We start from the raw sequence: 21,112 nt of genomic DNA on the forward strand, positions 1-21,112 counted from the left end.
AATTGAAGAACTTACCATCAGTATGGTAGATGACCTTGATGCCATGTTCAATCTCATTGAAAGCATTTGTCAACATGACTGAAAACATCATGCTAAAAAGCATGGGAGCAAGCACACAGCCCTGTTTCACTCCATTGGTGACTGGGAAGGCACCAGAGCTTTGTCTATTATCCAAAACCCGGGCAAACATGCTATCATGAAATTGACGTACAATATTGATGAACTTCTTCAGGCAACCAAATTTCGCCATAATTTTCCATAAGAGTAACAGTGTCAAAGGCCTTGGTCAGATCCACAAATATTGTGTAGAGACCTCTGTTCTGCTCCTGGCATTTTTCCTGGAGTTGTCAGGCAACAAACCCCATATCAACTGTTCCTCGGCTCTTTCTGAAGCCACACTGGCTCTCAGGTATATGACCATCTTCCAGGTGAAGGATCAGTCTATTAAGGAGGACTCTAGCAAGAATTTTGCCAGCAATAACTAAGAGAGAGATCCCCCTGTGATTGTTGCAGAATAATCTATTCCCTTTACCCTTATAGAGATGGACAATGGAGGCATCCTTGAACTCCTGGGGGATAACCTCCTCTTATCATATAACCTGGAAAATTTCAGTCAGCTTTTGTGTGAGCAATGGTCCCCTTACCTTGTAAATCTCAGCTGGAATAGAATCAGCACCAGGTGATTTGTCACATGAAAGGAGCCTAAAACCTCTTTCTTCAGTTGGAAGTTCAGCTAAGGAGGGATTGACTTCAACCTGAGGTAAACGGTCAATGGCCTCAGCATTGATTGATGATGGTCTGTTCCATCATTCCTCTATGGAAGTGTCTGGCCCATCTCTCTAGGATCATGTTCTTATCACTAACCAATGTAGCTCCATCATCACTGAGTAGTTGTGATGCACCATAAGTTTTTGGTCCATAAATTGCTTTCAGGGAATCATAAAAGGGTTTTGGATTGTTACTATCAGCATAAACCTGAATTTCATCTGCCTACTTACTGAACCAGGAATCCAGCATCTCTCTAAGCTTTGCTTGTACTTTGTTTTTGATGGAATTAAATGTTGTCTTAGAGATGGATTTTCATCATTTTCATCAAACCAGTCTTGGTGTTTGCGAGTGTTCTGACCCAGATGAGCAAATGCAGTGCTGTATATCAAATCTCTGAGAGCTGCCCACTCCTTTTCTGCTCTGCACCACACATTACCTTTGTCACTCTCACATCTCGTCTGTCTCTTCTCCTTACAATCATATAGTCCATTAAATGCCAGTGTTTGCTGCAAGGGTGCATCCATGAAGTTTTATTGCGTTTAATTAAGTTGAAGACAGTGTTGGTGATGAGAAGGTCATGTGATGCACAAGTCTTCAGCAGTAAATGACCATTGCTGTTGCTGTTTCCAACTCCATTCCTCCCTACGACTGTCTGCCAAGTCTGGTAGTGTGAGCCTACTCTAGTATTAAAGTCACCCGGTATTATAAGCTTGTCCTTTTTTGGCACATTGATGATAAGGGTCTCTAGGTCTTCATAAAATTTTTCTTTGATTTCACCAGGGTTTGTCATAGTAGCAACATAGGCACTGATGATGGTGGCATGGCGTTTTCCTATGAGTGGCAATTGCATTGTCATGAGCCTGTCATTCACTCCTTTTGGCAGGCGTACCAGCTTGCTGATTAGATTAGTTTTAATTGCAAAACCCACGCCAGCTTCACGGTGCTCCCCTTCACTGCGTCCACTCCAGAAAAAGGTATATCCAGCTACAGCTTCAGTAAGCTGGCCTTTATTTGCCAACCTTGTTTCACTCAGGGCTGCTATTTGGATACGATACCTGTTGAGTTCTCTGGTTCATAGTCTGATATTGAAGTCTCAACTTGTAAGAGAGTATAACAGTATCTATAAGTTATTGTATCCTGTTTCAGATCTTCTGTCAGTATGCTTACGGGTCTTGTATACGTTAAACTCTTTTAGTGTGTGTAGGGATAGGGACTTGGCCTGTAATTCCATTGGTATAGTGAACTATATGTTGGTATGGAAATTCCTTCTACCAAGGTTGGTTCTTTCTTTTCAAGAGATTTGCCTAGAGTAATAAAAGATCAAGTGACCTGCTTGGAGCTATATAGCTAATGTATGTCAGATGCCCTTTGATACAGATCTTACTAACTTTTTAGCTGCTGTGATATAGTGTCTCTCTATATCTGACTCCTAATGTACATTGAGTACCTCTTTTATGCCACATACCCTCATCCTCTTAGTGATACCTTAAATATGAACCAAATCTAAGTTATAAATTATTTTTCCTAAGATTGGGGAGGGGAGAAGATGGAAGGGGTGTGAGGATGTAATGAGCCAAAGAAGGCAAGAAAAAGAGTCTTACCTCAGATAAAGATGGGAAAGACCTGGATGGTGGGGAAGACCTGGATGGTAGGGAAGGAGTCTGGGGATTGAAAATTAGATTAGAAATTAGGATGAGAGAGGGAGATAATCAATGGGGCAAGCTCCCGGGAGAGAGAGGTACAGGATCAAGACCACAAGTAAAGGAATTAGCATTGGCAAGGACAAGGTCTATCTCATACACTAAGATCTATACACAGGAAGAAAGTGGCAGTATTATTTAGAGGTGATTTAAAATGTGGAATTGGGGAGAAAAGACAGCTTCCAGAAATTGTGTCAATTTTTGTGAAGTAAGGTCTTCTCCAGAGAGGAAGTGGTATAAATGGCTTATGGAGAGAAAAGGTGGATTAGAACGGATGCTATGGGGAGTTCAATAGAGCTGTAGCCAATTAGGGAAGAGTAAGAAGATCGGCATTCAATAGTCAAACCAAGCTGATATTGGATGATATAAAATTTTAATGAACTCAGTCTCATGATGAATATAGAAAGTAGATTTAGGAGAAGTGGAGCTCAGGGAGAGACAGGACAGGAAATTATGGTCAGAGTTATGGATTGTGGAAGCAGAACACTTCTGTGCAATGATCAGATCAAGAGCATGAACATCTTTGTCTGTGGTTGAAGTAGAATGAAGGAGCAGATTGTGGAAGCTGAGGAGACTGATGAGGCCAAGCAATTATAAAGCCATTATACAGTTGGCTAAGATTGTGTCTAAACTATTGATTTGGATTTCTGGACCATGGCTTAAGACACAAGAATAATATGTCCTTGGCCAGGGATAGAGTGACCCTAATGAGGTCTAATAAAAATGTTTTCCTAAAGTTGTATAAATGTGATCCAGAGGACCTTCAACAGAAAATGGAAGGGAAGGAGAAATCTGCCCACAGATATCGTGTCCAGCCAGATAGCAAAGAGAATAGAAGGTCCAACCTAGGGGGGGAAAGACTCTCAGTGGAGAGAGCCAGTTACTTCTTAGAAAACACTAACCAAGAGACAGAAATAATAAAACCTATGGACTTATACAGAGCAGCTAAGTGGCAAAGTGAATAGAGTGCTAGGCAAGTTCAAATCTGGCCTCTAACATTTACTAGCAGTGTGACCCCAGACAACTCACTTCACCCTGTTTGCTTTAGTTTCCTCCTCTACAAAATGAGCTGAAGGAGGAAAAGGCAAACAGCTACAGTACCCTTGCCAAGAAAATTCCAAATAGGGTCACGAAGAGTCAAAAATGACTGAAACAACATAATAACAACAATGGACTCAAATGTCTGTACAAAAATGCACAAAATATGGCTCAGCAGGATGAATTAGAGATCCTAATGCAAGGAGGCAAGCTCTACCTTAAATTACTGAGACTTGGTAGGACAGGACTCTGATTTATGGCTATGGAAGGGTATTTAGTAAAGGGAATACCAACTGGAATGTATACAGTGCTTTATTCTGCCACCTTTTACATATGTGATCTCATTTGATCCTTTCCACAACACTGGAAAGTTCAGTGTTACAGACTTTATTGCACCCTGTTTTACAGATAAAGCAACTGAAGTTTAGAGAGATTAAATGACTTGTCTGGGATCACAACTACTAAGAGCTGGAGGCAGAGTTTGAATTCAACTCTTCCTGACTACCAAGTCCAGTGCTTTCTTCACTATATCCTACTGCCTCTGAAGAAAGCCGTTGATTAACAGGACTAGTGTAGTAGCATTGTATATTAAGAAAATATGCTTATGTAAGGAAATATAGAAACCAAGAGTAGGGAAGGGAGGAACATGATGAGGAGAATTTGGTGAAGAATAACAGAGGAAGAAACAGAAGTGATATTGTTTTGAGATGTATAGACCACCTATACAGAAAGAAATGGACAATAATTTCAGTAAACATCACAAATGGGGATTGGAGTTATAGTACAGTAGTGATGTAGTATGATACAGTAGTGGATATAGTATGACACAGTAGTGGAACTTCCTCTGTTCTGACGTGTATTATAGCTCACGCATCACAAAAAGCAAAGCAGATGATACAGTCCTGGCAGATATTATTTCCAAATAACTTAATGGTGATTTCATTCTTCAAAGGTAGAGAAAACAAACTTCTTTTGTCATTCTGACCAACAAGGAGAAAATAAACTCTCAAATAGAAATGAGGGGAACTTTGAAGGGAAGTAGCCACTGTGTCTTAAAATTCATAATGTAAAAGAAGTGGAAAGCCAAGCTATTTGACACATATCTTAAATTTTGGAGGAACAGACTTCAAAGAACTCAGAAAAAGGATAGGTAGGGTTCCAGGCCCAAAGGATTTTATAAGGGACGTCAGTCTCAGAGGGAAAAGAGATTGTCAAGAATGAAATTCTAATATAATCCAAAACAATCGCAATAAGAAAGAAGGGGAGGTAAGATGGAAGGGGCAGTGTCTAAAGAAACTAAAGTGAATGCACAAGGAATTCACTAACCAGTTCACATTTTTTAAACACTTAAAGAAAAGACAAAAGAAAAGGATACATTTTTAAAGTAGTTTGAGTGTTTAAAGAAAAAGGCCATTATGAACTTGGAGTGACAATGAATGGATGAAAGTCTTGACTGGTAGTTTGATTGGTATGGCAAGGAATAAGTAAATTAATTTAGGTAGAATTGCCATTTTTATTATATTAGCTCGGCCTACCCACAAGCAACTGATGTTTTTCCACTTACTTAGATCTGACTTTATTTGTGTGAAAAGTGTTTTGTAATTGTGTTCATATAGTTCCTGGGGTTGTTTTGACAGGTAGAGTCCCAGATATTTTATAGTGTCCACCATAGCTTTAAATGGGATTTCTCTTTCTATCTCTTACTGTTGGGCTTTGTTAGTAATATATAGAAATGCAGATGATTTATGTGGGTTTATTTTGTAACCTGCAACTTTGCAAGTTGTTTATTATTTCAAGTACTTTTTTTACTTGATTCTCTGGGATTCTCTAAGTATATCATCATATCATCTGCACAGAGTGATAACTTAGTTTCTTCTTTGCCTATTCTAATTCCTTCAATTTCTTTTTCTTCTCTTATTGCTACAGTTAGTATTTCTAATATCATAGTGAATAACAGTGGTGATAATGGACATTCTTGTTTCACCCCAGATCTTACTGGAGATGCATGTAGTTTGTCCCCATTGCATATAATGCTTGTTGATGGTTTTAGGTAGATACTGCTTATTATTTTATAGAAAGTTCCATATATTCCTATGCTTTCCAGTGTTTTCAATAGGAATGGGTGTGGCATTTTGTCAAAAGCTTTTTCTGCATCTATTAAGATAATCATATGGTTTCAGTTAGTTTTGTTGTTGATATGATCAATATTGAACCAGCCCTACATTCCTGGTATAAATCCTACCTGATCTTAATGTATTATTCTTGTGATAAGTTACTGTATTCTTTTTGCTAATATCTTATTTAAAATTTTTGCATCTATATTCATTAGAGAAACTGGTCTATAATTTTCTTTCTCTCTTTTGGTTCTTCATGGTTTAGGTATCAGAACCATATTTGTATCATAAAAAGAATTTGGTAGGGCTTCTTCCTCAGTGATTTTCCCAAATAGTCTATATAGTATTGGAATTAACTGTTCTTTAAATGTTTGATAGAATTCACTTGTCAATCCATCTAGCCCTAGAGATTTTTTCCTAGGGAGTTCATTGATGGCTTGTTCAATTTCCTTTTCTTAGATGGGGTTGTTTAAGTACTCAACTTTCTCTTCTGTTAATCTGGGCAATTTATATTTTTTAAAATAACCATCTATCTCATTTAGATTGTTGAATTTATGAGCATACAGTTGGGCAAACTAATTTCTAGTTATTGTTTTAATTTCCTCTTCATTGGAGGTCAGTTTACGCTTTTCATTTTTGATATTGGTAATTTTGTTTTCTTATTTCTTTTCTTTTTAATCGAATTGACCAAAGGTTTATCAATTTTATTGGTTTTTTCATAAAACCAACTCTTAGTTTTATTTATTAGTTCAATAGTTTTCTTAATTTCAGTTTTATTAATCTCTCCTTTGGTTTTAAGTATTTCTAATTTGGTATTTACTTGGGGATTTTCAGTTTGTTCTTTTTCTAGCTTTTTCAACCGCATGTCCAACTCACTGATCTCTTCTTTCTCTATTTTATTCATGTAGGCATTCAAAGATATAAAACTTCCCTTAAGAACTGCTTTTGCAGTATCCCATAAGATTTGGTAGGTTGTCTCATTATTGTCATTCTCTTGAATGAAGTTGTTGATTGTTTCTATGATTTATTGTTTAACCCACTCATTCTTTAGGATTAATTATTAGTTTCCAATTAGTTATTGGTTTATATTTCCATAGTCTTTGATTACATATAATTTTATTGCATTATGATCTGAGAAGGATGTATTGACTATCTCCACCTTTCTGCACTGGATTATGAGGTTTTTATGACCTAGCACATGATCAGTTTTTGTATACGTACCATGTACTGCTGAGAAAAAGGTATATTCCTTTCTATCCCATTCAGTTTTCTCCAAAGATCTATCATAGCTGCCTTATCTAGAGTTTTATTCACCTCCTTAACTTCTTCCTTGTTTATTATGAGGTTAGATTTATCGAGTTCAGAGAGGGGGAAGTTGAGGTACCCCAATAGCATAGTTTTGCTATTTTTCTGTGTAACTCCCTTAACTTCTCCTCTAAGAATTTGGATGCTATACCACTTGGAGCATATATGTTTAGCAATGAAATTGCTTCATTGTCTATGGTGTCTTTTAGCAGGGTATAGTTTCCTTCCTTATCTCATTTGATTAGATCTATTTCTGCTTTTGCTTTGTCTGGGATTAGGATTGCTACCCCTGCCTTTTTTACATCAGCTGAAGCACAAAATATTTTGCTCCAACCTTTTAACTTTATCCTGTATGTATGCCCCCGTTTCAAATGTGTTTCTTGTAAGCAACATATTGTTGGATCATGGTTTTTAATCCATTCTGCTATCCATCTCCGTTTTATGAGAAAGTTCATCCCATTCATATTCACAGTTGTGATTACTATCTGCGTCTTTCCCTCCATCCCCTTTCCCCTTGTTTATACTTTTAGCTCTCCCTTCTCTCTTCCCCTCCACAATAGAGTTTTAATTTTTGACCACCCTCTCTTTTAATTCCTTTTCCCTTACTACTTCTTCCTTCCCTTTTAGCATCCTCTCTCTTTTCTTTCCCCTTCCCCTCCTACTGTCTATAGAGTTAGTTGTATTTCTATACTTAACTGAGTTTGTTGTACCCTCCTTGAATCCAATCAGATGAGCGTACCTCTCAAACAATGCTCATCTCCCTCCCCTCTTTCCCTCTACTGTAATATATTTTTGTGCCTCTTCCTGTGATGGAATTTATTTTTTTCTGCTTCTTTCTTTTCACATCTCCCATTACAATCCCTTCACACCCTTAAATCACCTTTGTTATCATCACATCATTTAATTTATACCCACTCCCTTTATCTATGTATATCCCTTTTATATTTCATAATAAATATGCAGTTCTCAAGATTAACAAGAATCATCTTCCCTTATAGGGATGTAAACAGTTTGCCCATATTGAGTAACAAATTATTTTTTTCCCCTGTTTATCTTTTTATGCTTCTCTTGAGACCTGTGTTTGAAGAATGAATCTTCTATTGAGCTCTGACCTTTTCATCAGGAAGATCTGGAAACCCCTTATTTCATTGAATGTCCATCTCCTTGCCTGAAATATTATGCTCAACTTTGTTGGGTAATTAATCCTTGGTTATAGTGCCAGCTCCTTTGCCTTATGGAATATCGTATTCCAATTCGTTTGATCTTTTAATGTAGAAGCTGCAAGGTCCTGTGTGATCCTGGCTGTAGCTCCTCGATATTTGAATTGTTTCTTTCTGGGTGCCTGCAGTATTTTCTCCTCCACTTGATAGTTCTGGAATTTGGCAACAATATTCCTTGGTGTTTTTAGTTTGGGGTTTCTTTCAGGGGGTGAATGGTGGATTCTTTTGATGACTATTTCGCCCTCTGGATCTAAGACTTCTGGGCAATTTTCCTTGATGATTTCTTGGATAATATTGTCCAGGCTCTTTTTTCCATCATGGCTTTGTGGTATACAATCCTTAGATTTCTCTCTTGGATCTATTTTCTAGGTCAGTTGTTTTTCCAGTTAGATAGTTTACATTTTCTTCTTTCTTTTCATTCTTTAGATTCTGTTTGACTGATTCTTGATGTCTCATAGATTCATTAGCTTTTACTTGCCTGATTCTAATTTTTATCAAATTATTTTCTTCAGTTAACTTTTACATCTCCTTTTCCATCTGTCCAAGGAGTTATTTTCTCCAGTTAGGTTTTGTACTTCCTTTTCTATTTGTACAATTGTCCTTTTAAATTCTTCTGTGATTTCTTTTTTCACATTTTTAAAGTCATTGGTCAGTTTTTCTTCTGTTTCTCTAATTTGGCTTGTAAAATCCTTCCTGAACTCTTCCAAAAAGGTTCTTTGTACTTCAAACCAATTCATATTCCCTTCTGAAGTTTCAGATGGGAGTGCAGTCTCAATTCTGACCTCTTTGGTATTTGTGTTTTGGTCCTTGTCCCCACAGAAAGATTCTATGGTCTTTTCTTTTTTGCTTTGCTTCTTACTCATAAAAATCACCCATTTCATAGCTTTTAAAGTAGATCTCTGCATCTGGAGCACAGGGAGCTCTATGCCACAGTTCTTGTGCCTAAAACTTGAGGCTTTGTATGTTGTGGCCTCTGGTTCTCTCAGCTAGAAGCTAATATACTGCAGCTTACCTGGTGCTGAGCTGGCTGGTATTGGAAAGCAGAGACTAGGTGAGGTCTTTTTGGGTTTCCCCGCAGTTACCCTGGAACTAGCTGTGGGGGAGTGGTGGTCTGGCCACAAGAGGTCTCCTCTGCTGAGCTAGAGCATAGGCAAGCTCAGCAGTTGGTGATCCCATCTGTGCTAGTGACTTCCTGATTCCCCAAGGGGTGCTGAGGCACAATTGGGGGTCCTGGTGTTGGCAGTTGCTAGCTTCACCCCTCCTGGGGCTCAGGATCTTCTCTCAGTTTGTTGAAGTGGGGCTGTCTGGGACAGCTCTGATCCTACATTGGTCCCCTTCAGCCACAGCAAGATGGACCCTCCTTAGCAATCTTCCTAGCCTCACAGGCTAAGAGTCTGTTTACTCCTTCAGCTGCTCCCTCTGTTCCAGGGTTTTTCCCCAGGAGATATTCTCTGAGCTCATCAAGGTCAACAAGGGGAGGGAGATAGCAATTATCCATCACTCCACTGTCTTGACTTTCAGAACCAGAAATCTCCTGCTTTTCTTTAAAAGGGAGAGAATGGAATCTGTGAACTTGCCTTCTACTACTACAAAGTTCTAGAATACATTACTAAATGGATGGTCTATGAGAAATTAGAAGAGAAGCAAAGATAACTAAGAGCCAATAAGACTTCATCAAAAGGAGATCATGTCAGACTCAGCATGTTTATTTTTGATAGATAATAAACTGCTTGATAAGGAAAATGCTATAGGCACAGTTGGCCTAGATTTCTACAAATTATTTAACCAAGTCTTTCATTGCTACTTTTGTGGACAAGATGAAGAGATTTGGGCTAGATGATTATATAATTAGGTGCATTTGGAACTAGTTAAATGACTACATACAAAGAATAGTAACTGTGACTGAATGCCAGTTTGGAGGGAAGTCTCTAATGTGCAGTGCCCCAAAGATGTGTTGTTGCCCTCATGCTATCTCACATTTGTGTCAGTGACTTAATGAAGTCATAGACTTATATTTTCAGATGACACAAAACTGTGCAAGATATATTAATGTGTTAAATGCCAGAGACAAGATCCAAAAAGATCTCATAAAGCTAAAATTAAATTCAATAGAAATATCCTATCCTTGAGTTCACAAAATCAGCTTCATAAGTGCAAGGTAAGGGGAGATAGTTTGTCTGAAAAAGATCTGGAGATCTTATTAGATTGCAGGCTCAATGAACAACATGACATGGCCTTTAAAAAAAAAAACCTAATCTGATCCTACTTTAAGAGAAGTATAACTTCTAGTAATAAGGAGTGGATAATCCAACTTAAATCTCCCTTAATCAGACCCCAGCTGCAGTAATGTGGTCAGTTCTGGATATTTCATTTTGGAAAGGACACACTGGTAAGTTGAAGCATATCCAAAGAAAGATAACTGAGGTATAAAAAAGACTGGAAACAAGGATAGGCTGAAGGAATTGCTTGGTCTGAAAGATTTAGCAAGGGAACGATATCTGCCTTTCATGTAGCTGAAGGTCTATCATTTGGAACAAGGATTAGACTCTGCTTGACCCAGAGGGTAGAAACTAGGAACAGTGGGTCAGAAAAAGTTTCCTATTGAATATAATGGGAATATAATGGGTTGTCTCAGGAAATATTGAGCTCCTCTTCGTTAGAGGTTTCAATCAGAGGCTAGATAGACATTTGTTAGACATGCTACATCCAGTATAGCATGGATTCTTGTTCAGAAATGGGTTAGGTTTGATTATCTCTGAAATCCCTTCCAAATCTGAGATGTTTTGATTCTTTGCTGCTTCTACAGTTGCCAGCTGCAGCAAATTTCTGTTAAGCTCAAGAAATGCTCATTTCACTCAGAAAAATTGGAATGAGGAGTGTGTCATAGGTTACTAGATAATTAGGTTGGAACCCTAGGCTTTCAAACAATGTCAGACTTTCAGTGTCTTTTGAGTTTTCTGGGATTTATCACTAGTTTCTCTTCCTTGACATTCCACCTCACTAACTCCTAAGAGTCTCAGAAAACTTTCATTTTTTACCTGCTAAATAAAAAGCATTCTAAGAACTTAAGATGTCTTCACCAAAACCTTCCTAATGCCATCTTGCTTGACCTTTTATGAGGTAGATACCACTAAGTTGTCATCAGCATGTAGACTTCTCACACTAATCTGTACTCAGACAGGCTTGCCTCCTGCTTCCCCATGCGCAGGCATACACGCACGTGCACACGCACACATACACGCACATGCGCACACACACACACACACACACACACACACACACACACCTGCCCTACAACTTTAAACTACAGCAGTGTTCAATTATACAGTCTGGAAGAAACAATTGCTCACAATAAAGGCAGCTTTTGAAACCTGATGTCATTGATCATCATTTTTTCCTTGATATTTTCTCTCTAGGTTTTTGTGATATCTTATCTGACCACTCCTCTATTTCCTTTGCTGGATTCTCATACAGGGCATGCCTTCTAACTGCAGGTGTTTCTCAAGGGTTGTGTCCTGGGCCCTCTTCTTTCTCTATACTACTTCACTTGATGATCTCATCTTCTCCCATGAATTTAATCACCATCTCTATGTTGATGATTCTTGAATCTAACTATACTGCACCAATATCTCTGCTGTCCTCTAATCTCACATCTCCAACTGCCTTTCAGACATTTAGAACTGGATGTCCAGTCAGCATCTTAAGCTAAAGATATCCAAAAGATATCTTATTATCTTCCCACCCTCACCTCCCAATACTCCCCACCCCACTCCCACCTTCCCTATTACTGTAGAGGGTAACATCATCCTCCCAGTCCCTCAGGCTCTCAACCTAGAAATCATCCTGGGTTCCTCAGTATCTCTCATCGCCAGCCCCACTCACCCACGCCCATCCAAACCCCATATCCAATCCGTTAACAAAGTTCTGTTGATTTTACCTTTGCAACGTCTTCTCTCCTCTGACACTGACATCACTGTAGTATAGACCCTTCTTACCTCATGTCTGAACTAGTCTCTGGTTATAAACAGTATCCAAAAGAAGATTCTAATTCTACAGATCATTTTTATGTAAAAGGCTAGTAGAGCTTCCACAGAAAAGCTATGCTTTTTTCTCTTTTTTCCCCCTATAAGTGTTCATATCAGCAATGTTTTCAAGTGTCCCCTTCTCTCCTCTCTCATAGATGTCATCCTGGTATAAGTCCTTATCACTTCATACTTAATCTATTGCAATAGGCTGTTGGCTGATGTCTGCCACTCTTTCCCTACTCCAGTTCATCCTCCACTCAGTTACCAAATGATCTTCCTAAAGGGTAGATCTGATTATGTCACCCCCCACCCCCACACAAACACACTCAGTGAACTCTGGTGTCTCCCTACTACCTCCAGGGTCAAATATAAAATCCTTTTCTTGGCTTTTTAGGCCTGTCACAAACTGACTCCTTCCTACATTTATAGCCTTCATGTAATTTACTCTCCTCCACATACTCTACAATCCAACTACAATGACCTTCTTGCTCTTCTTCACACATAATATTCCATCATCCAATTCCATACATTTTCATTTGCTATCTCCTATACCTCAACTGCCTCTCTCTTCTTAGCTCCATTTCTTTGATTCCATGACTCTTCAAGACTCAACTCAAATCCTTCCTTTTGCTAAAGGATCTCTATTTAACTCAACTCATCCAGTTCCCAGAGCTTTCCCTCTGAGATCACCTCCCATTAACATCATATCTGTTGTGTAACATGTGCATTATTGTTTACATCTTGTCTCCCAGCTTAGAACAAGAGTTTCTTGCAGCAGGGACTATGGTTTTATTTTTCCTTGTATTCCCAGCACTTAGGTCTAAATGACTGGCTACCAGACTTAGAAGCTTGTTTATAATGGTAAAACAACCCAACAATAAAGAAATGGCCAAACCACCATAAAATATATTAACATGATAGAATAATTTAGTATTTCAAAAACATTAATTTATCAGTGTTAGTGCTTCCTCTATTAAGACAGATAATATATCTTAATTTTGTGGCCAAAACTATTCACAACTCATGATAAGATTAACCTGGCAAAAGTGTGTAGGGTAAATGAGAAAGAGAGAGACTGGCTGGCCATTAGAACACCTATTTAGAAATATGATACAGAAGTCTACGTGAGACATGATGGAGGCTAGGACTAGGTGGGAGCAGCAGGAATTAAGATGAGAGGACAGATGCAAGGAGTATTGCAGAAGTAAAATTAACAGGAATTAGTGTAATGGATTAGAAGTGAGGAGTAGTCAAAGATGATACCAAGATTTTGAATGTTTGTGACTGAGAAAATTACTAACAGAAATAGGAAAAGTAAGAAGAGGAGCAAACTTGAGAGAGAAGACTTTTGGCCATGTTGAATTAAAGGCTTGGTTAGACATCTAAGTGGGGATGCCCTGTATAGTCAGTTGCTTTGTATAGTCAGTTGGAAACACAGCTTTGCAGTTCCAAAGAGATAGTGGAAATGAATAATGGCAGATTTGGTGATCTCCATATAAAGGTGATAGCCAAAGCCACAGTGGTGGGTGAGATTATGTAAAGGAGAAGAAAAACATGGACAGAGCCCTGCGGATTATCTACAGCATTAGTTCTCAGTGTGTGACCCAGGGATTCCTGAGGGTCCCCAAGACCTTTTCAAGAATTCCATGAGGTCAAAACTATTTTTGTAATAATACTAAGATGTTTTAATTTCTAATACCATAAATATTCCCACATAAAAGCTCTCCAGGAGGGTAGCCTTGATAATTTTTAAGAATTGAAAGGAGTCCTGAGACTAAAATGTTTGAGAACCACTAGTCTACATTACATTGGGATAAGAAGAGAGCCATTAAAGGAGAATGAAGAACATTCAGATAGGAGGCAGGAAGTAGGATGACAAGAAGAATGTGCAATGTCATGAAAGTCTAGTCTAGCCCCCCTCAGTCTTCCCTCTGGGACATGGTTAGGCTATGGCTACAAGAAGAAAATACTGGGAGTTAGAGATCAAGGAACTAAATGTGCCTAATGTGTCAGGAGTGACAAAAGATGGAGTTAGCACACAAAATTAGAGTTGCAAATACAGAGAAGGGGGCATGGGTTAAGAGTAGCTAGGAAGCTAGGGGGTAGCAGTAGTAGCTCTCTGAGAACTATAGAGAACTGGAAAAAATCTTGCTGGTGTTAAGGGAAGTTCTTAAAAGCTGGAATGAGCAGTTAATGATTAGTGCTTGGTCCTAATTATAGCACAGAATCTTGCACGTGATCAGCATTGCCTCTGGTGGTTAAAGAAGAAAGGAGAGATTATCAAAAAGAGCAGTCAGCAATCCCAGATGCTGCAGAAAGGTCAAGAACAATCAGGACTGAGAAAAGGCCATTGGATTTGGAAGTTAGAAAGTACCTTTAAGAGAGTTGTTTAGATAGAGTTCAAGAGCTCAAGAGTAGTTAAGAGAGTGTTCAAGTCAGATTATAAGAGGTTTTAAGAGTGAAAGCAGGAATTTTAGACCATTCAGTAGTTTGGCAATAAAAGAGAGGAAATAGGACTATTTGGAGAGTGTGACCAGGCATATCTTAATGTAAGGGAGATCTGAACATGTTTGTATTTAGAGGGAAAGGAGCCAGGAAAAAGAAAGAGAGACTGAAGATGCAAAACCCACTAAATGATTGATAGAACAAGGGCTTGGTAGAGGTAGGAGAAAGGATCGTGGACATTGGGTAGGAGACAAGGGATTAACCTTGACCGGGAGGTAAGACACACTTTCCTGTGAAGAGGAGAAGAGGCTAGGTGAAAAAGATGAGAAAGTTGACATGTGAAGGTGGAGAGTTAAGGTAGTTCATGGTCAAATAGATTTAATCTTAGTAAAAAGACACGAAAGAGGATGGAGTTGGGTCAAGATTTTAAAAGAATGGAAAGGTTTATAATGCCACTGTGGGAAATGAATCATAGATAAGATAATAAGCAGGAAGATAAATGGGAGGAATAAAAGGATTCTCATACGGTGAATAATAACCTAGCTAAGGTTTTGTAAAGAAAATTTGTACTGGTCTCAAGAGCTCCTACAACAGTGGGCATGGAGTAGAGGCAAGGAGTGTGAATGGTGGAGGTTCACCATGACTGGGAATTATTAAGGCAGAAGGTTAAGGGGGTGAGGAATCCTAAATTGCTAGTGAGACCATTGTTGAAGCAGCTTAAGCTGCAAAGAGAGACAAAGGAAACCAGAAGAACTTTCATGGACTGGTGAATATGGAAAGGGTCAGAGAATTTATGGAGAGGATATGAGGTAATTCAATACATGTAACAAATATCTATTATGAAATAAGGTAGAAATGTAACTACCAGTATGGATACCTGCTGGGTTTGGAGTGAGAGGATTTGTGTTTACATTCTGCCTCTGCCACTTCCTACTTGTGTAATCTTAAGCAATTAACCTCTTGGGGCCTCAGTTTCTAAAAATGAGAAGACCTCTATGTCTAAATCAATTATCTTAGGCCAACTAATTGATTTTATAATTTGCTATATGAATATAATACAAGAAACAATCAAAGCTGATTATTTGAACTGGAAAAGATGTCTTATGGGCGTACAAGGTCCATAGGGGAAGACCCCAGTGTAATATCTGCCAAGGAGCAAAGGAGATCCTAACACTGAACCTTGTGGGGAGGGAGAATAGACTTTGAAACACCAGCCATAAAATACCTCGAGGCTACTGGCAGGAGATCAGTGTTTGGCAACTTTAAGTTTCAGTGAATTATTCTTGCTGACTGTAAGGCTCAGTTGTTTCTGTGCTGCATAGTTACTGTAAATACTATCAAAATGTAATTTAAATAATTTTTAAATTTCACACTTTAAAGTTGTTTTTGCTCCCTCTAAAATTTAGTGCTCTGTAACAACATCCCATTTGCTCCATTCAATTGTTTTTTTTTGTAGAGTTGTTTTAACTGAAAAAGCATTTAAAGTGGAATGGACAGTCTTTCTCCTGAGAACTAACAAGGAAACACACCTGCCTCCTGTCAGGAGAGAAGCAGGAATTAATGTTTTTGGAAAGTGGTTGTTTTACTTTGTTATAAGGAACAGTACAATGAGAGTGGAGCAGAAGAGAAGTAGGTTAAGGTAAGGGGAAATAACTGGCATTTAAAACAAATGGCCACAGTAAAACTTTTTTTTAGTTGCTGAAGTGGCTATTTAAAAAAAACAAGGGAAATAATAAATGTATACTTTATTTTCCTTGCAATAAGACAGATACTAGGTAATATAAGTATTAGTATTATTTCCATTGTACCAGTAAGGAAACTGAGGCTCTGCAAGGGTCATTGACTTGTATAGGGTCACACAACCACTTTCTGAACCTGGATTCAAACTTACCGTTGTTTTCATTATTCTGTGCTGTTCTTAAAAAAAGAATGGAAGTTCAAAGAAGTCAAGGACCACCCATCTACGATTACAGGCACACCAACTTGACATGTTCTCAGGAGGCATTTGATAAATCATTCGATCAGAAATTAATATTTATTCAATCTAACAAATATTTATTAAAATGAAATAAAAATTAATAATATTTTCTTCCAAAACAGATTTGTTCCCATAGACCAACAACTTCAAAAGGTGAAAAAAAATATGCATACAGCTTACGGTAAATATCACTGTCCCTTTCAGAAGATGATTGTGCTGATTTTAATAGAATGCTAGAGCTAGGTCTGTTCAACCTCTTCTGTCTTTTCTGATTAGCACATCAAGGCCCAGCTAGGGAAATCAGTTACCTAAAAATACACATGAAACTAGTTTCAAAACTAGGGACAGGACTTTGGTCTATTGACTTCCACTCTAATATTCCTCAAATTAGACTGTGTTGCTACTTCTTGCTTATAACCTATCAGAAGAAAAGCCCAATTTACCTTTCCACGTCTCCAGTTCAGTTTCTGCTTCTCCATCTGTTCTTGGGTCCCAGAAGAAAAGAAAAAAATGTATCACTTAGCAGTCTAACAGGCCTACCTGTTAGACCTGAAAGGTTGCTGGCAGTCCTTTGCCTCTCATGAGGGAAACTCACAGCCACTTTCCTGTCAGGGTCTGTCCATGCTCCCCTCCACTTGTCAGAATTGGACAACAAGATGTGCCTACATTTGGATATTATGTTTTGCTTTAGCAAAATCAGTCAAAATGGAGTCCATTTTAAATCAGTCTTATTATGATTAAGAATCTGCCCTCTTTTAAAGAGCGCCCCCTCCCCCTGCAGAGACTTGGACAACAACAGTGTGTCTAAAAGGGTTAGAACTTGGACCTTGGTGGGAAGAGGAAAAAGGGTGGAGGAAATGCCTCAAACAGAGCCATAGGCTGGAGCTGTTCCCATAAAACAGGCCACAGCCCACCTTGCCAAAGACAAAAAAAGTACCTTCCTGGTCTAGGGTCAGCTGAATAAAAGGTAAGCCGATCTCATCCTTCAGTTTTAATTCCCTGCTCTTTTAGCCCCAAGACTTGGTTAGAATTATAGAATGTCAGGCCTTGAAGTAATCATGTGGTTTGACCCCTTCATTTCAGAGATGAAGATATTGAACTAAAGAAAGGGTTAAGTGACTTGCCCACAGTTAAGCCGCTAATTAGTAGCAGAGCTGAAATAAAAACCCAGGTGAGGGGACTCCACAATGGGTATTCTCTCTGGTTCCCTGGCATTCCCTGTAATGCCAAACAGTGTCATGGAAATTCTTACTAATGGGATCATGGCATCCACTTGATTGTGAACTGACTAGCTGATGAAAGTAGCTAGCTAAGTAAATGGCATTCTACTGCCCACCCCAGGAAGCTGACTTGACTTGCAAAGATGCGGTTTGGATGGATTATGTTTAACAGGAATTGTTCTATAATATCTATGGGAGATCCAGCTTGGTCTAGAGTTAGGCCCAGTCTGAGATGAAGACCACCTAAGGGCAACTTTGGGAACCTTCAGGAGGGCTCAGACCAAAAAGTAAGCAATCAGTACTCCAAGCCACCTCTTTGCCTTGCACTTGTTTTCACCATTCTGCCATCAAGTGGAAGTTATTATGTTGCAGGGAGTGAAACTTCAGCACCCATTTGACCAACAGGTCGCAAAGTTGAATTACTAAGAGATTATATGAATTCTAACTATTTTGTGCTTTTTCAAGGAATTTTATAATATCTTTGCAAAAGAAGGCTTCCAGAAAAAGTCATGAAGAGGTAAACTTGAGTCTTTATTAACACTAGAAAGGATCACCAGCAAGGAAAACCCTCATTCAAAGTGAATTCTGTTGTATCTTCTAGGATGAGAATTTACACAAAAAAGGAAAACCCCTCTGGCTTAGGGACATGTATCGGCCTCTAGACGCCACACGAAAAAAGAACATGGCCCAAAAGCTACGGGACCAGGACTCCTCTGATGAGGACGAAGTTTTCCACAAAGAGGAAAGGTAAATTCTAGTTTCCACATATGTGGCATAACCAGAAAAGGGAAAGGCAGTATTCCCTTAGAAACCAAAACAAATAGTGTGTTTAAAAAAAATCCTTTTTTTGGTCCTAGGAATGAAAGAAAAGGAAAAAGAAAAGAGAAAAGAAAAAAATGAAGATTAAAATAAAGCCTCAGACAGAGATTCACCAACATTATTTTGTGAATATTGGTTTCTCAACAATTTTTGTAAAATTCTATTTTTTGTCATATTAAATGCATATGATCCACACCTACTTCTGGTCATGTGATGAGGAAGCAAAATGAAACAATCACATCTATTTCTTTTCAACAGAGAGAGATGGTTTTTATTTGTCAGAGGCTTTTGGGATAAGGATGAGAGAAGGCAGGAACCTTTGCCTATATATAAGGTACTATTATCTGCTTCCCAAACATCTCATCTTGGATTCAGTGGCCCCACCTATGGGAAGTACAAAGTGAGAAAGGGGGACCGAATTAAAAAGAATGGGTAAATGAGCTGGATTAACCCAAGATTTTGTCCAGATATCAGGTGTTTGGAGGTTTTAAAAATAAGTTTGTCCAAGTTCTACATGCCTTTCATTTTATCTGGGTTTTTCTGGCCTGATACAAGTTCTGTCCTCATCTGTTAATAATAATAATCCCTTTCAATTTTCCCTTTGGTTTCCCACCCCTAGAAGGGAATCTAGCATGGAGTGGCTATCAGTTATTATAAGAAAGAAGAAAGTGGTCCCCTCTTTAAACACCTAATAGAACCTGAACTAAAAACAAACAAACCATAATATTCACATCACTGAGAGGGGCATTTTGGTTTTGAAAAAAAAAAACAGTGAACAAGCAACACTTCAATATGATTTAATCCAATCCATGACAAAAAAGAAATAGTAATATGCTAACATTGGGTTAGCAGTAAATGAGATATAACAATTGAATCAGTAAGAAAAACATTACATAGACTACCTCCAGAGTTGCTCATGGCCTGTTCTTAGTCTGTATTGAAGTGAAATATCTCACAGTGCTTCCTGAGGTCAGTGGTAGCTTTGGTTCCAAGGTGAAGAGGAATCTAGTTTATCAGTTTCAATCAATAAGTATTTATTAAGCTGGGGTTTTTTTTATTAACCTATGCTCTACCCTTCCCCCTCATTTACCCCACCACTTCTAGTAATTGAATTTCTGAAAAGGATGAATCAATCATTTCATTTATTCTAGGACCTACTACTTGCTAGGCTCTGTGCCAGGAAATAGGTTCAAAAAGATAAAAGTGAAAGGATCCTTGCCTATTTAGAAAATAACATATGTAGATGCAACCAGTCAGCTGTGGGCCACCAGGCTGGCCACTTGCACCATTCCTTGATATGTAACCAGCTAAAGGGTTGTATACTGAGTTCATTGTTAGGGCAATCAGTGAGCTCCTCAATCTCATATTCATTGGTTCCTTACCCCTATCTCGGCTACTTCAGGGAAAGTTACTGGTCTTGGCTCTAGGATTTCCCCCCCAAAAAAAATAGATAACCAGGGTACGAACATGAATCATGTATGAAACAAATCATTCTTATTCTGAAAGGAGAATTCTTAAGCACAAAAGAATCATAGAGTGCACTACAGAATCAGTAGAACAAAATTTAGTAGTTTAACTTTTTAAACCTTGGGATAAGAAACAGTTTTGCAAAACTACTAATTATCTATATTTTACATTTCAGCCTTGCTTGAGTCTTCCAATGACCTCTGTCTAATTCTGACTATTCTCTTGACATCAGCCCACTCTGACAACTAATTAGATATTCTCTCTCCACTGCTGCTCAGGAGTCAGGGAAACAGCTGCCATTGTTGCCATCTCTTCAAGCTTTTCCATAATCACATGGTTGATGCTGAAGGAGAGAAACACACAAAAAAGAGACAAAGACAGCAAAGACCCCCTTATGAGTCCAGCTAGTTGAATCCCCATTCCACACAGGGAGCAACAGCCCCTGCCACCATTACCGCTCACATTCTATCATTTAGAAGGCTATAGCCAAGAAAGGACCACCAAGTGGGAAGCCTCCACATCTTCTACCAGGGATGGCATCCATCCTCATTAGCTGTCTCAGCTTGGCAGCCCATCAAGAAACTCTCAAAAAATGAGTCATCTGTTGCCAGTGGTTAAGGTTCAAAGTGTCCTCATGTCCACTAAAATGGTGGCTCACAAGTTGGGGGAAGAGGAGGAGAGAAAGGCACCTGCTTCATAAGTAAAAACAAAAGAGCAAAATAAAGATCAGGTAATTTGGGGGAGGAGAGGCACAAACAGCTGGAAAGATCAGGAAGGACCTTTGGCATAAGGTGTTGCTGAGTCTAAGCCTTGAAGAAAGCTAGAGATTGTAGGAGTTGTAGGCCTGTAAGGACAAAGGATGAAGTGATCTAAGTGAGAAACAGATCAGTATGGTAAGACCACACATTTATATGAAGGAGAAGAATATATATGGAAGTGAGGCTGAAGTCAGATTGCAAAAGATTCTAAATGCCAAACAGAAGAGTTAAATCTAGCTTTAAATATATGATCAT

The 21,112-nt window shown here is 38.6% G+C and overlaps 1 protein-coding gene and 1 long non-coding RNA gene across 6 annotated transcripts in view; one reads left to right on the forward strand and one right to left on the reverse strand.

The window, feature by feature from the left end:
• The window catches only part of LOC140528262 (uncharacterized), a 76,293-nt gene extending 58,925 nt beyond the window's left edge, over window positions 1-17,368 (reverse strand). Inside the window, exon 1 of the long non-coding RNA XR_011975129.1 lies at window positions 17,037-17,368. This is a non-coding gene — a long non-coding RNA (uncharacterized lncRNA). The remainder of the gene's footprint in view (window positions 1-17,036) is intronic.
• LOC140528260 (uncharacterized) overlaps window positions 1-21,112 on the forward strand; it is a 75,900-nt gene that overhangs the window by 52,084 nt on the left and 2,704 nt on the right. For 2 of the 5 annotated variants that reach the window (XM_072645946.1, XM_072645948.1), the window contains 4 exons: window positions 16,716-16,774; window positions 18,279-18,330; window positions 18,415-18,560; window positions 18,671-18,831. In XM_072645946.1, coding sequence (XP_072502047.1) covers window positions 16,716-16,774; window positions 18,279-18,330; window positions 18,415-18,560; window positions 18,671-18,713 — 300 coding nt within the window. In that variant the 3' untranslated portion in view covers window positions 18,714-18,831. Of the gene's footprint in view, window positions 1-16,715; window positions 16,775-18,278; window positions 18,331-18,414; window positions 18,562-18,670; window positions 18,832-21,112 lie in introns of those variants that run through there. The other 3 variants (XM_072645947.1, XM_072645949.1, XM_072645950.1) reach the window with 3 other exon arrangements.

Source organism: Notamacropus eugenii, chromosome 2 (assembly GCF_028372415.1).
Source record: "Notamacropus eugenii isolate mMacEug1 chromosome 2, mMacEug1.pri_v2, whole genome shotgun sequence".
Taxonomy (NCBI): domain Eukaryota; kingdom Metazoa; phylum Chordata; class Mammalia; order Diprotodontia; family Macropodidae; genus Notamacropus; species Notamacropus eugenii.